The sequence below is a fragment of the Rhipicephalus sanguineus genome, chromosome 6 (assembly GCF_013339695.2).
Source record: "Rhipicephalus sanguineus isolate Rsan-2018 chromosome 6, BIME_Rsan_1.4, whole genome shotgun sequence".
Lineage (NCBI taxonomy): Eukaryota > Metazoa > Arthropoda > Arachnida > Ixodida > Ixodidae > Rhipicephalus > Rhipicephalus sanguineus.
Window position 1 is genome coordinate 3,562,532 of NC_051181.1, and position 16,409 is coordinate 3,578,940.

At 46.8% G+C, this 16,409-nt stretch overlaps 1 protein-coding gene across 1 annotated transcript in view; it reads right to left on the reverse strand.

The window, feature by feature from the left end:
* Positions 1–3,980: 3,980 nt before the first annotated feature.
* The window catches only part of LOC119395576 (serine/arginine repetitive matrix protein 2), a gene marked incomplete in the record, with an annotated part of 233,461 nt that continues 221,032 nt past the window's right edge, over positions 3,981–16,409 (reverse strand). Inside the window, 1 exon segment of the mRNA XM_049416681.1 lies at positions 3,981–4,309. Within this exon segment, the coding sequence (XP_049272638.1) occupies positions 4,070–4,309 (240 nt within the window).

The window sequence follows — 16,409 nt, forward strand, 5'->3', positions numbered from 1 at the left end:
GATTCGCCTTCTGCAAGTTCGAGTCCTGAGCCACGACGAAAGAAACCAGCGGGGCAACAATTCACTGCTGGAAAATAACTCAAAGCTTCAACGAAGGCTCAGAAAACAAATAACCCAAAGCGCTCCCACACACCAGTATGGGGTGACCGTGCTACGTTTGACAAAACACTTCCCAGCGAGAGTCCTCCGTTGTTGCTAGAGGCATTTCCTGAGCTTGGGAACACGAGTCCATTTATGCTGTTCAGCAAGTTCATTTCTCCGGAGTATCTTGGTTCACTGGCTGAACTGACTGCAAGATCCGCACTCCAAAAGGGGGAAGAGGTGGACGTCACAGGAGCGGACATAGGTCAGTTTTTCGGCCTCAGCGGATACCACTCTGTTCCACCTGAGAACTCTTATTGGAGCACTGCAGAAGATCTTCGTGTGCCTATAGTCGCGACAGTGACGGCCCGCAATAGGTTCTGGCAGGTGAAAAGGTTCTTTCATGTTGTCGACAACACTCAGTTCAAAGCAGGCGAAAAGGTGGGCAAGATTTAGCCGTTTTACGACGAAATCTCGAAATGTTTCCGCCAGTTTGGGGTGTTCAATGAAAGCCTCAGCATCGACGAGTCAATGGTGCCCTATTATGGCCACCACTCATGCAAAACGTTCATTTCTGGTAAACCCATTCGATATGGGTATAAAATATGGATGATGTGCTCTTCGAATGGCTACCCCTATGCAATGGAAATATATTGCGGGAGGAACAAGGACGGCAAGGTACTTCTCGGGATCGGGGTTGTTAGCAATATGGTATCTGTCCTGGAAGCCCCTGAACAGCACAAGGTCTACTTTGACAACTTCTTCACTTCGCACGGCCTCTTGACAAAACTTGCTGACCAGGGGATTCGAGCGATGGGGACTGTGTGAGATACAAGAACCGGTGGTTGTCCGCTGAAGAGCTTGAAGGACGTCGGAAAGGAAGAAAGAGAATCTTTCCACTGCAAGTGTGACGGGTCGGTCTATGCATGCAGGTGGAACGACAATGCAGTCGTCACAGTTTCTTCTAACCACCTCAGCCACGAGCCTGTTGGAAGTGTGAAACGCTTCTCACGACGTTCAAACAAAAAGGTGGACATTCCTCAACTATATTTGATCAAAAAATACAATGAGGGTATGGGAGGACTAAATGTGATGGGCCGCGTCCTCGGCAGCTATCGACCGAGAATGAGAAGCAAAAAAGGTGGTGGAACCTTTTCTGCAATGGTATGAACATGGCTGTCGTCGCAGGATGGCTCCTCCACTGCAAGCTTCACAAGGGTACTGATGCCGCCATGACACACATCGCATTTCGGTGGGACGTCACCATGTCCTTGCTGCAGCTCAAGCAGAAACTCGCTGTGAGACCTGGACCTTGGGTTCATCTGAGACGGGAGGACAGAAAAACTGATGGCCACTACATCATCTCAACGACTCAGGGAAGGTGCGCGGAATGCAAGAAGAATACAATGAATCAGTGCCAGCAGTGCAAAAAGCGACTGCACAAGAAATGCTTTGCCGATTACCACGGTTTGTGAATTGCTCACTGTAGTATGAAAGAAGTCATTTTCGTCAAGTGTTGTTATAAATATTTTTACTTTTCAGAGACAATGTATGACGCTAAATATTATTCTTCAGTTATCCTGAGTAAGGAAACCCAACTGAAAAGTTAATAAAAGTTGTTCTTGTGGCGAAAATGTGTGTTTTGCATACGGGAAATGCCAATGTTCCAAAAATGGAACATGCGAAAAAACATGCTGTCATTATGAATGTGGCTGTATTTTTTATCATAGTTAATATAGAAGGCCAATGCAAAGTATCAACATAAATTTCAGTTTTTTTCCTATTACGTCATAGTGCGGCATTTAAAAGGTTAAGTGATATTCGTCCAACTGGTATTTTATTGTAGATGCAAACTTGCACAGTGTATTGTTTGTGAAATGGAAGGTTTGCCGCATCGATGCTAATCTACAACAGAAAGCAGATCGCACTGTGGACTTTAGACAGCACTGGTCCCGAAATTCAAGGGCTTTTCAAGGAGAGAATACAATTCCAGGACCCTTCAAGGGCCTTGAAAATGTACTTTACAAATTCAAGGGTTTTCAACGTTTTCAAGGACCTGCATGAATCGTGAATTAAAGCTGTTCTCGTGCTTTGAGTGCACTATTGTTCGCTCGACGGGCACATTGAAAAATTTTTCCAATCCTACAAGTAGTATCTTATTGCTACGCTTTCTTGTGTGTTCAGGTTTTAAACTAATATTCGACTATGTACCCGTAGCTTAATTATCACGTCATTATTATGTCTTATAGTGAACAGAATGATTATTTGAGTGAAATTGCGTAAACTTTATTGTACAGAAGTAGACTCTCCATAACTGCACCACTCTCTTTGTAATGGAATGATTTCACGATTTACCCAGCGAATTTATAAGTTTAAGATCTCATTCATGATGAGCACTCACTCATTCTATCAATAGTGCTATACAGTAGACTTGCAATACTAATTCAAACTTTCAGTTAATTCAATCTCACTGAAAGCTTTTCGTTGGGCCGCTATGTTTCCAATTCAAACTGTTTCAGTCATAAATTCTGGTAATTTACACGTTTTACTTGTCGGTGCCAGAAAATATATAATGCCTTTGCTGTTTACAGCTGTTCATTTGTGTTCACTCACAGTTGCAAGTAAATTGGGTTGCCTGCCTAAAAGGCGGTCAAACTAGCTGACCCCCGTGCACCAACAGTTGCGGCTTTATTGAGGAAGAAAACAAGAAAAAGGTCTGAACTCGTCTGTAGGGTGTTTTCCCTGCAGTCATAAAAAAGAGCGTGCTAAGACTGAGAAGAAGCTGTCATGGAGCACAGCACATCTTGTCCACACGCGTCGTATAATAATGAGTAGCACCGGTATATGTTCACCGGTAGCTATTCATCGCAACATGGGTTGGTTCGTTGCTCCAGGTAATAGATAACTCATGTTTCTGATAATCTAAAAAAAATTCTGGGGTCCCTTCCAGTTTGCATTATCGAGCGCCTACTGCCCTCATGAAGAATAAATTCCCAGCAAAAGCAGTACGAACTTGGCTACAAGCACTATTTATAGCAAATGAGTCTTTCTTTTCTGCGGAACAAGTTTTAGGCAGCCATGGAATATTTATTGAAGTTGCCTGCAGTAACTAGGTGCATTGCTACAACTAGGCAAAGTTATGTGGATGCTTAGCTGACACATGTTGAGACAATGCACTGCGGCAACTTGCGACAACGTCTTTGGGTCTGTAGTTCGGTGCGCAATGTGTTAAAAAAAAAATGACCACCAACAGTGCTGCAATTGTCGCCTTGCTTTCGAGTGATTTTGGACTGTAGCTGTTTCTTTCTTTTTGTGGTGCGCTACGGTTTTCGATGCCGTGCATGCATTGGACCGAGTGGAGAGCCAGCGGTTCGCTTTGGCAAACATGGCAGCATTGGTGTTGCACCACTCTAACACTCGAGGTTTTGATGACAAGCTGCAGTGGGTGCATCCTTCGGTGACTATGCTTAGCATACATAGAGTGTTGAATTTCAGTTTAACCAAGTTTCGATGCAACAAGGTTAAGTGCCGATTTCACCAACTCAGTTATATTGAGGTTCACACAACAAATGACTTTTCTTTCATTTCAAAATGTTAACAGCGCAAGAACGATTAGGAAGGGATGAGACGACAAAGGTAAAGAGCGCTGACTTCCAACTAGTCTTTATTTCGATAAGAAGTGCATATATACATGGCAAGGGAGAGGGCGCTAGACAAGAAAAGAAAGAAAAGATGTACAGGCGCTGCCATCGTTGCCTCATCATCTCCAATACAGAACCGAAAACCTAGTTGGAAGTCAGTGCTCTTTACCTTTGTTGTCTCGTCCCTTCCTAATCGTTCTTGCGCTGTTAACATTTTGACATGAATCCACACCAACTTGCCCAAGCGTCAACTCTTGCAGACTTTTCTTTATTGAGTGGAAGGTATGTACACGAAAGAGAAACCACGGGAAAAGGATCCTGCTTTTCCTGTGCTGACTTAGTGGGCCTCAGTAACGCTTGAGGCCCCCGCGCCCAAGGTGGCCGAGCGGCAGCCGCCCGTAGCTAGTTGGAATGGGTGCCGTGGGACCAAGGCTGCTCTTGCGGTACTCGTTGGTCCGTGCCAGCGCACTGGAGAGGCTGCCCCCAGTGATGCTGCTGCTGCTCATGGTGCTAGGGCTGCTACCAAAAGCACCACTGCCTGCACCAAATGTGCTGCTGGCTGGGGCTCCGGTCTGCGAGTAAACACCCTGCAATCGAAATCACCACTCTTCACTACTCAAGTCGAGTATGCAAAATCTTGTTTTTTAAAAGGTTGCAAAAGCAAAACATAGCCAAATTTCATTTTCAAAGGACCAAAATGGATGTCAACAAACATTCGTTGCAAAAATGGCGAGAGCAGCCCCAGTAAATGCGAAACCTGACTTTCAGTGCTTTAAGTATTTTTTAAGTGATCCCCTGAACCTATAGCATAACTTTTCTGCCCACTACATTGTATGAAGAAAAAAAATTAATTCCAAAACTCCAAGTCCTTAGGCCTAAGTAGCCACGAGCTCCACAAGCTGCTGCCTTACTTTGCTCACTCTGGGAGTATGGGTAAAGGACGACAAAGACGCAAGTTTTCAATGACACTGTGGACACAGGTTAAAGGGACCGACATTGAAAAGCAAAGTCTTCTAAAATATCAAGCACACCACTCTTGCCTTGACAAAATCCATGGAAATCCATAAAATTCACAGTAATGAAAATACACGTACGGCGCCACCACCTTGAAGCTCCTGCATGAACTCGCTGCGACATCAGAGGTTTGGACAACATCACTTACGGAGTTCTTTAATGGTAAAAATGAATTACACTGTGTTCTAAACAGCAGAAATATAGCAGAGCTTGTTTGAAGGGCCAGTAAACAGGCTCCGACTGTTATTTTACACCCCCCAATCAAGCTTGCCAATTCGTACAGTAGACTGCGGTGATCACATTTTTCGAATATTACAGCGCTGCACGCCGCGCAGAGAAGAACTATTCCCGTGCCTCTTTCCTTCACCTGACCCACCCCCCTCATACATGCAGTGACACAAACTTGCCCATGGGCAACCTGACGTACCACTGAGCTCGTCGATTGGTCCAAACCAGGTCTCAACAAGTTGACGTCAGTTCCTGTTACCACCCACCGCTACAAACTGCGCCTCGTTTCTTGGCCCTGCGGAGATGCGGTTTCGGCCATGCAGTTGTCGGGTTGTCACGCTTATATTCCTCGCACAGCAGAGCACCTGCGCCCACTTCGCCTTCGACACGAGCAACACGTGGAGGAAGCGTTGCTGGCTACAAATCGAGTGGAGAGAGGGGGAATCTCAGGTAGCTCGGACTTGCTTGGCTCTACCATTGCACGCGCAGCAAGCGGGGTTCTCCACGCTTTTCTTTCGTGCCCCTTCATTGTCTTGGAAAGCAAGCACGCATTCTTGCTGCATTGCGAACTGTCACAAAGGTTTAAAAACACCAAAGAGCCGAAAACTACCCGACAAGTTATGGAGCACCTGCGACAATGTAAACAATAAACAACCAGGAGCCGCAGCAAATGGAAGTGCACTGCGACTGATCGAGCTTTCCGACAACGTCGATGGCTGACGTGTCACGTTGCCGAAGTGGGCGAAGTCACGACGACGGCCTGCACCTTCCCCTCCCTGTGGCGGAGAAGGGTGGCGAGGCCACACGAAAATTTGAAACCAGCTGAAAGGACGTTCTAACTCCTGTAACTTCCTTATTATAGCACGTACTCGCCAAATTCTTGCGGCAGCATGTTGATATAGCAAAAGTGCACATATTTCTGTTCATTACAATTTTTGGACCTCGGGGTTGTTTACTGTCCCTTTAAAGAAATTTAATTTTATTGAGCCCGTGCAGACAACACACATAAAAAAAAGGACACCTTAACATGTGCCGTCATGCTAACGTTCAGCCGTCGGAGTGAAAGCTGAAACTTTAGCCTTCATTTTCTCTTCTAAAAATGAACCAATGACCCCGAAATTAACTACCATCGGGTTCTCAAAGAGTAATTTATCACTCTAAAGTGATCCACTGTTTCACTCTGTGTCCACTTAAAAAGGCCACTAACAATGTGTCCACTAAAATTCTGGTGAGAGATGAACTTGAATAGGACAGGCCTTTGAATATGAGGAACAATGTCTGAATATTTATTTGGTCTCTGATTGGCCAAATACAAAAATTAATCCCTTTATCATGAACCACAAGGTCAGCTTAGCAGAAATTTCGTAATTATACTGCTGGTCTAAGAGAAAGGCACAGATTTTCAGGTTTGGAGGAAAATCTCCTAGAAAAACCTGCAGACCTTGAGAGCCTTGAGGCATGCAAGAGACCTTTTTCAAGCAATCCCAGAACCTCCCGCGGGCGCGCAAAGCACTATGGGAAAAGTGTGTGCGGCGAGTCCGCTGGCTGTTCCGTCGCTCGCTGCTCGTTGGCGCCGTGGGAGCACCAAACGAAAAAAGGGCGTCGCCGCTGGTTGACCGTTATTAAATCCTAAATACTACCCATGTCTGAATGCACCTGCCTAGGATCTCTAGGCATGCAATGCAAAAGGAATGATGCAGTCAGCGTGGGTATTACCAGAGTCCTTCAATGCTTTTCTGGTCACGAAACTCCGCCCGCAGTTTCATACAGGGACAGAGGCGGCCGCTAGGGTCGCTGCGGTCAACGCGGGGGCATTCGTGCGTGCGCGCTGCGCTCAGCTGAATGCTGTGCCAGTTCGAGGAAATGGTTTCACGTGCATCAAGCCGCAATATTTCAACTACCACTCCTACTTCACCTGACATACGGTGTTTTAGTCGCATACACGTGTAAAAAACTTACTTTTGCGTTCTTTTTTTAAATATCAAGGTTGCATGTGATGGATACAGTCGTGCCGACGCAGCAATATTAGCTGTACATGTTGTTCCAGCGAGGTTCCTTACCTCAGGCAGTGGAGCACGAGAGTATTTATTCAGGCACGGGATATTTACCTATTCTTGTGACACTGCACAAGCCTTACAAACCCACCAACTCCCAAGCTGAGGTCTCGTAGCGGCAGTTGAGTCAGCGCCGATCACGCTATTTACAATCAGGCCGTCTACGCCGCGGGAGTTTAACGCGGCCGCATTACAAAAAAGAAAAGCTCTACGTTGCTGTGTTAACAGTTTATAAAAGCTAACTTCACTCCGATGCAGGCTACCTCACAGAGCTTTGGCAACACTTGAAATCGGGAGTGACGAAGCTATCGCAAGGTATAACGTCCGTGTGCCGCATGAACACCAGCTGATCTCTAGGACCTAACCTAGCCTTAACTCCGATTTTGTAACCACGTTTTGTCTATTTTCTACGAGTAACCTTGACAATTTCATGTTACGTGGCCATTGCATGAGCAAAACTGTGTCGCACTTTACATTGTGCAGCGTCACAAAGGCACTCGGGTATCTCCATTCTTTGCGCCCGTGGCACCTTCACAAATCACAATGTGCGTTACTTTGACTGCTTAGATGGACTACGTCTGCACCGCGTGATGCAACGATTTCTTAATGAAGACTGCACAGGGGAGACGTGATTAACTTAAACGAAACCTCGTTTTCCTAAACGAGAGAAAATAAGCGTATGTGTTCACAAGCAGAGCTCTAGCTGTTGCGCTTTCGAATTATGCTGAACGTGGAAAACGTAACACGGGCAAAATATCCAAAAACGTGTCAAGCTGAGAAAACACTAACGCCCTTTGCGTCCATACTTGACTATAATTGCTTATTTCAATGCACGTTTGAGAACATCCCGCTGTCGAGCCACTAATTTACAGTAAAAAAAGCAAGAATGCTACAATTGAAAGAGACAGATTGAAAAACCTTTATTGGAAAAATACCTCGGAAAACAGAAAGCTACGACCGACAGTTTCCTAGCGTAGGGAAACTCTCTGCACGCCCAGTACATGGAGGGAGCAAGCTAATGCAAAAAACAAGGAAAATTCTGAAGTACAATATAAAAATTAAAAAAAGAGCTTATTTGACATTCAGTCAAAAATAGCAACAAAAAAAAAAACGCTTTTTTTAACAACGGCAAACAAGTAAACAATGAGAGCATTCATTAAGCTGGAAAGAACCTAAAAATATTCTAAAAAGACAGGGCGTGCAAAGACGGACACAAGAAAGCAGTCAAGACACCACAAACGAAACCACAAACGGCGTATGTGGTGTCGTTACTTCTTTCTTGTGTCCGTGTTTGCACGCCGTGTCTTTTTAGATGGAATACTTACCCACTGGCTCGGCTCTCTGCTATTCTAAAAAGCTAGCAAGCTGTGAAAGAAACAGTGCCGGCGTGCAACTTTGCCTTCTCGCGTTGCAGGACATTTTCTCAATTCACTATGAAGTCGTCCGTTCGAATAACGTCGGTGGCGTCAAAATGTTTCTCGCACACTATAACATGTTCAGAATAGAACGTAAATCCGCCAGCTTCCTGTCGCGGTATAGCACGTTTCTATTCATACCTCTCATCGCTGTCCCTCAGCAAACTAAACACCACCTTTCCACTCGTACCTGTGTAGCCGGCGTGACAACCCGGTACACAGCAATTCTTCGGCATCGTCGCTCACGTACAACATCCGTATCCTCGCACACATTTCTCACACCCGTCAGTCACACAAATTAAGAAACAACGAGGAAAACTGAACGCTGATGCCGCCGGATTCCTCGGGCCCCCAGTTCTCCCTACGCAGCGAAGCTCTTCTCAATGCCCCCTGCTAAAGTCCCTGAAAAATATAAAGTAGCGCCAACTGCCTCCCTTCGCCTCTGCCTCCTCTCCTAGCAGCTGCAGCAACGCCTCTAGGGTGTCCTCCGGGAAGCTCCAGCTTTTACCCGCTGTAGCCAAAACCTCTTCTTTCTGCTCTTGTACCGGTGGTTGGTGCCACTGGCACAGCAGGTCGGCGTCCTGAAGCATCCACAACCGCCGTACGAACTGACTCAAGCGTGGTCGACCACATGCACCGTGCACCGACCAAGTAAACAACCCAGACGAGGACAAACAAGATGGCGCTCGGACAACCTTCTAAAAAGCTAGTGCGCCACTCTAGCCATTTCTTAGCGCCGCCGAGTTTGCAGTGGCGCTGCCATCAGGAGCGAGCACTTTCACGTACTAAAACATTATGTACCGTACAATTTTATGCTGTCGGACACCATGAAAAGACGCCGCTTGCTTCGGTGTATATTACATTGCCGTATTTATCGCTATTAGGAGCTGGCTCGCCAGGTTCTATAGCTGGGGCGAAGTTCCGCGCCGTAACGTGCATCCATCCATTCAAAGCGTCGTGGAACGCGAAGAAGAACGCTGCGCGCATCGTGTCTTCCCTCTAGCCTGGCCGTTAATTCTCGCAGGACGAGCGGCGAACGCGGTCGACAGCCAGGCGAGCGTCGGATAGCTGTTTTTAGGGCCACTTTGTCGTGGGCGTCTCGAGGGCAGTTTTCAAATTGAAAGAACATTAGGAGCGTTGCGTCTGCAAGTGTTGACAATGGATAATCAGACGCTGTTAGATGTTTCTTGTATATATACTTCAACAATATGTATATAATTGTAAATTGTGTATATAGTTCATCAAAATTGTATCAGCTCCCTCTGGTCAGTGGATGGTGCCTATATTAATCAAACCTTGTGTATATATGTATATATAACAACGTGTGTCACGTCTTCATATGAGGGTAGAGGACTTGTACGGAAGATTCACGGGTTTTCCCGATCTTCTCCGAGCCAGCTCCTCGATCATCATTCACTTCGTGGATAAGGCATGATTTCTTTTCATACCCTTTATTTCACGGACCATTCTAACTGCGTCACTTAGAACTGCAGCGCCCTCGGGCGCTCTAGCGGAAGAATTGCACAAGCCTCTCTTTCCGGCCAAGAGCCATGCTCTGCGAGCTTCGCAGCTCAACTAACTTCAAATGCACTCTACAAAGCGCACGAGTGAGGAGGTGCCTGCACACTAACACGAATGGCGCTACTTTAGTTATTTTCCAGGGACTTTACCCCCTGCGCGCTCCTAGCGCCGCCGCGCGGCCGCTGCGGCGACATAGCAAGCTCTCCCCATAGCGTTACGGAGGAGTTTCATGACCACAAAAGCATTGAAGAACTCTGGTATTACCGAGCGGATGTATACCGGATGAAGCAGTTAAGCGGCATGCGAGTTATCACGTGCCGATACATGCAGTCAAAACGTGCTATCGTGAGCAATGAGAGCTGGAACACCGAATTCGTATTTATTCAATGATTACTTGTTCACAAGCTGCTATGGCATTTAATGCCATAGCGACTTGTGATCGGCTTTAACCAAACTGTAGAGAGGTGTTACAGTGTTCAGGTATACAGATGATTATTTGATTTTAATTGTCAAGTCCCGCGCTGTACAAAGAAGTGAGCACATTCTAAACGTGTTTAAAGAAAAAGGGATGGGACTAGAATTCACTTGTGAGATGCTTTGACATTATGAAACCGTTAAGCGCACAAAGACGGGAACAAGAAGACGACACACAGAGCGCTCTTACTTCCAACTGATGTTTATTGCAACACAAAAACGCCATATATGTAGTCTCTTCACTCAGAAATGGCTACTGCGCATGTTTGAGAGCTGAGCTATCAGCTTCTCTCTTATTCCTACACTCTCTTCTCTCCCTTTTTTTCTTTTTTTTCGCTAACGATAACAGGCTTTGTTAGCGCGTGCATGGTAACTGGGCGGTACAGAAAGAGCGCTTGAATCACACCAAGCATTTCTTTAACAAGAATCATAAAGGCAAAACCAACAGGGTGAAAAGGTGACGTACCAAAAATGAACAAGGGTATTACAAATGCTGGCCAGCATAAATGAACAGGAATGAAAAACAAATGCGGCTAAACAATGGAAGTCGTCAAAAGGTAAAAACGGTATGAAAACAGAGGTCGTGAGAAGGTAAAACAGTATAAAAAGATGTAAAAAGAACCTTAAAAAGCTTAAAAACCTAAAACGTAAGAGCAAAACTAAGTAAAAGTCACTGGTTTTGCAAAAACGCCAGCTCTTTCTTCGAAAGCGATACAGATGGCATGCTAACACAACTGGGTCCGAGCTGTTCTATGCATGATGCCTCATGAATTTCCCGAGCAATCTGGTCTCGGTATTTCCTGATCACGACAGTCTGGTCAAGAAAGGCAGAACAACCGCAAGTTGCACAATGTAAGGCCATGTTGCTGCCTGACTTTTGCTTCAAATTGTTGGCATGTTCTCGTAGGCGATCATTGATACATCGGCCAGTTTGGCCGATGTAAACACGTCCACATGAGAGCGGAACCTTATACACGACACTGCACTTGCAGGACACGAACCTCGTGGAGATGCTTTGCTCTGATAACTTGCAGTATCTTGATTCATGCCTTTAAGTTTCATCGGGAGCATGTTTGCGGGCAGTATATCCGCGTTCAGCGAAATTGGTGTTTAATTTTGCGTCGGCACATTCGAATACAGTGCAGACCACTTATAACGTAACCGCATATAGTGCAGGACCGGTTATAATGCGGTCTTTTTCGACTCCCGTTTACCCTCCCATAGAACAGCATGTATACGCATACCGCTTATTGTGCAGTCCCCCAAGATGAAATACCGTTTATAATGCGGTTGGGTGAAAATATTTCTGACAAATGCGGTAGCGAGTGCGGTTCTCAAAGGAGGTACGCCGCTGGGGAGGGAGCGACGAGGTCGTTACGAAGGGCAAGGGCACGCACTGTGAACGAACGAGGGGCGGAGGGAGGAAAAAGACCGCGGCAGCGCTGTGTGGGCTCGCCGAGTGGGGAAGGATGGTGGTTGCCTAGGCGACGGAGTAGCCTTTGCACCGGCGGCGGCAAGGCTCCGCGGCCGCTTGCTGGCAGCGCGTTCCGCGTGGAACGTACGATCGCGTCCTCATCAAGTGCGCTTTAAAGTAAATTTCCTGTCGGGAAAAGCATCGTCGTTATCACACTTGCTACAGATATCGCGTTAGCTACCTTGTCCACAAATTGAAAAGTTTTGCGGCTTCATGACGCGAGCTTTCGCCTTTTCTGCCAGTGCGCGGACTTAAACGAGCTTGGCGGGCTTTTGTCGCCGTTGATCTCCCGGCCGCGAACACAAACTTCGTATCACGCGCGCTGTTCTTGGGTTAGTGCTTGAGTGCGATCTTTTCGACGTCCGATCTTCATGTTGTCTTGGACAAACTTCCCGCGACAACATGCTGAACCTCAGGCTAGGCCTAATCAGCGTTGGTTGCTTTTCGGTAGCGGTTGTGGGCGATAAAAGTTGCGGTTCGGTGCGGAATCAACGAAACTTTGCGATGGCTGCACTTGAAGGGAAGGGAATCATATCGTTAATGAAAACGAGGGCATGGTCGGCACATGCAACTCTCGAATGGTGGTTCCGGATTCGATTGCAATGTCTTGGACATCGCGTGCGCGCCCGTGAAATCGAACGATCGGTACCGCTCAGCACGTGAAATTTCGGGCGCGATTCGACATGGTTTCTGTGTAATGCGCATACCTCGAGGTGGCCTGAAACGTAGTCGGCGAATTTCCGCAATGGCACTTTGTTTTGTTTGCTTTTTCCCCCGTGTTCATTTCGTTGGCAATGCGGGTCTTTGGCGGATAATTTTTGAACATTCCGAGATTTAAGTGGTTGTAAGCGCCCCGAATCGCATGTGTTGATAATCGGACACGCGAGGCTACATGCTCAACATGTTTTGCGCAAGTGCAGCCTTTGAAGAAGGTTGTTTTGGTTATAGTGCGGTACCGCTTATAGTGCGGATATTCGCGACTCCGGCGACTTACGTTATAAGCGGTCTATACTGTATTGTTAAACGAGGAATTGTGATGTCATGGTTACGCACGGCATTGGAAAAAAATCTTGCGCACATAAGATGAGCAGTAGTTTCCAGCTGCAAAGTGATCAAACAGGCGATCCTGCATATCGTTGTATCGGCTTGCGAAAATCGGTTCACATGGCAAAGAAAGATTAATACGGACGTCCTCCATCCGTGAGTAATAAAGAAACTAGAAACATTGCAGTTATTCCACAGTTGCATGGCCTGAAGAACGTAGGGAAGCGATGTGGGGGTGAAGGTTGTGCTTGCCGCCCCAAATAAGCTTAGTCGCATTAAGGTCGCAGGGGTATGCAGTGGGCAAAGAAAAATGCGATCCGAGGCATGCCAATTATTTTGTCAATTGTGTAGGAGTTAACCGCAAATTTCTCTTTCTAGTGTCCACATGCACGTCGGCCAGACTGGTTGATGTATTAACACGCTCCTCAGCAAGCATCGAAATTCATTGAATGGAGCCATCTCATCTCGCATCGCTATGTCAGTCATGCAAATGTAATCCCATCTTCGAAAGCACAGTAATTTTGTACCATCAACATAATCAGACAACGCGAGAAATTTCGGAGGCATATCATGTCACAAATAGCGCCACACTTTGTGTCAGTCAACCTTATTAATTGACTGTAAGCACATGCCTTGATTGTTTGACTTTTTGTGCCTCTTTATGACACGCGTGATGCACACCCATTTTTGTATACAGTTGAACCCGTTTATAACGAACTCGAAAGTGTCGCGAAAAGTGGTCGTTATATCAGTAGTTCGTTGTATGCGGACTCGCCCTTAAAAACGTGCGCTTAGCGGCCAAGCCGCTTTTTTTTCTTTGCACTTTTGTTAAAGTGCTAACAACCCCTTCGGTGACAAGCTAAGCCTCTTCGCGTCGTGAAGCGACGCCCGCTGCGTGCTCACGAGTGAATTAACCGCCTTTGCTGAGCTGACACCTTTTTACCGAAGCGCGGTACCGCGACGTGGAGCGGATTTTCCCTGGCTAGTTGCGTGCAGCGCGTCGCCTACTCGGCTCGTGGAGTCACTGCCGGGCCGCTTGCTGTATGCCGTATGCGCGCGTTTGTACGTTCTTCGTGCTTGCTTCACTCCGGACCGTGCACGTGTATGGCGACTAGCCTCTTCGTTCAACGCGGCGAAAACAAGCATTTTGCAAGCAAAGCGCACTCGACGTCTCCGCGATGCTCTCACGGCCCTGCACAACGATGCGCGGCGCACTTGAGTTGTCACCTAGACAAACACGCAGTATATTCTCGCTGTCAGTGCATCGACGTGTCTCGGTGCCCGCGCCGCTCAACAACAGCGAGCTACTTTCGTTTCTACAAAGCGACGCGCACTTTAAAGCGGTCTCGCACGACGCGGCGGCGGCGAACTTGCGAACGGCAGCAGGGCGCGCTCGTGCCGCCGTCAATCCGCAGTGTACGGCGTACGCCACACGCGCAGCCGAGCAGATATCTACAGATGACTGATAAGGTTGTCGGCTATAAGTCAGAATGGCACGTTCATCGACGGCCGCCACCTCGCCTTCGCTCTTTTCTGGTGCTTATCCCCGAAAGCATCGCCGCAATCGCGCGGAAGTCGTAATCACCGATCGACCGGTCTCTGCCATTACCGAAAAGAAGGACGACCCTTTGCGGCACATTGTGGCGTCGACGAGTTTAGGGACGCAGTGAACCTTTTTGCGATGGAAAGTTGTTGCGGTTATCACTTCTTGCATTTATGCCTTCTTGCATTCCAAGGCATTGTTTGGTTCATCGCAGGCGGTCGTAGCTGCAGAGAACGGCGTCAGGAAAGGTTACCGTGCGAAAGCTGACCGCAAGGCTTCATGCTGCCTACTATTTTTTCTTTTCCTCACTGCCATTCTGCCACTGAAGAAACGCCTGGAAAGTGAGCGACCTCGCTCGCAGCATCCGAAATCTGCGTGCGGTGCTTGCCGATCTGGGTATCTTAGTCGCGAGTAAACTGGAGTGCGGCACGCGCGAGCGCGCGCCCTTGTCACGCTTTAGAAGGAATGTTTTAACATTTTTTCGCTTCGTATGCGCCATATTTTTACCGCGACCGTGTCTGAAGTGTTCGTTGTAAAAGTAGAAGGCTTTGAAAAATGTTCGCTATATGTGGACGCAGCTTCAGTGGTTAGCATAGGAAAATCGTAAGTGCACCCAAATATGGTCGTTATAACCGATAGATCGTTATATGTGGGATCGTTATAAGTGGGTTCGACTGTATATGCTTTTTTTCACGCGTGCAAATAAACTTTCAGTTGTGTGTGAGTGCTGGTTTGTGCATTTCCTTCCTTTTACTGCTTCTTTCTTTTTTCGCTCTAAGTATTATTCGAACCTGTAGTTATAGTACCAACGAAGGTAAGTAGGCACTTATCGTTCGTTACATATATGGTGCGAGCGACGCAGTGAATGTATCTCATTTCCCCAAATGCCGACTGCACTTCCTAGTGTACTCTTTAAATATCAGAAACTTACACTGTACTCGTCCACAGTGTCGATGGACGTTGATTCCAAATGCATCTGCGAATCATAGATCGCTCCTGCACTTCATAGGCAACTGTTTTCTTCTTTTTTTTTTATGCCGTAACGCACACTGGCGCCAAAAAAATAAATAAAAGGAGACGCTTCTGAGCCGCTCAGCTGGTCCAACAGTAGAACAGATGAAAATCATCGAGAGGCCGTCGCAACCAAACACTGAAGTTCGTGATTGAATTGTGCAGTAACATGTTGCACCTTGCCAAATTCACTGTGTCTAAGAAGTCCTGGCACGGCGCAAGCGGAAAGCTACAGCGCGAGGCCCGCGCGCTCGTCGCGGCGGCTGCTGCATGCAGCGTACGCACTTTTCCCATGAGTGCTTGCGCGCCCGTTGGTGGCGCTCGTGTGCTTGAAAAAGGTCTATTATCACTTTGTTAATGCATAGTTTTTGAATACAGTTGTACACCATAAATGTATAATTGAAGTCCCGAAATGAAAAAAAAAAAAAAAAGACGGTTGAGGGAGCTCATTGCAGGAATTGAATAATCAGGTTTTAATGCATGACACAGCGGAAAACGCTTTGAGTACATCTTTTGAAAAACACACAGAACACGTTCTGGGCAGCCTAGCTGAAAATAATCAGTTTTTGTAACGGTGCACAGATATGCAGAGCACAGGCAGGTAACAACAGAACAATTATGAGTGCACAAACAGTCAGCAAGCAAATAAATGTTTCTTTTTGCAATGCACTCGCTTCAATGCCTGTTCCATGTACTATTTCAGTACATATTTCTTTAGTCTTGTGGGTCACTACTGTTATTCATGTCATTCACTTATTACAGCTCTTGCTCTCTGCAGCATGCTGGTGCAGATGGCCAGTTTGTACCTAGGTAATACGGACTCATGGCCTATGTTTCTCACATAAGTCATTGGTGGTTAATATGCATGCACTCAAGAGATTACTGCGTCACTTGCCCAGTTCTAACTTC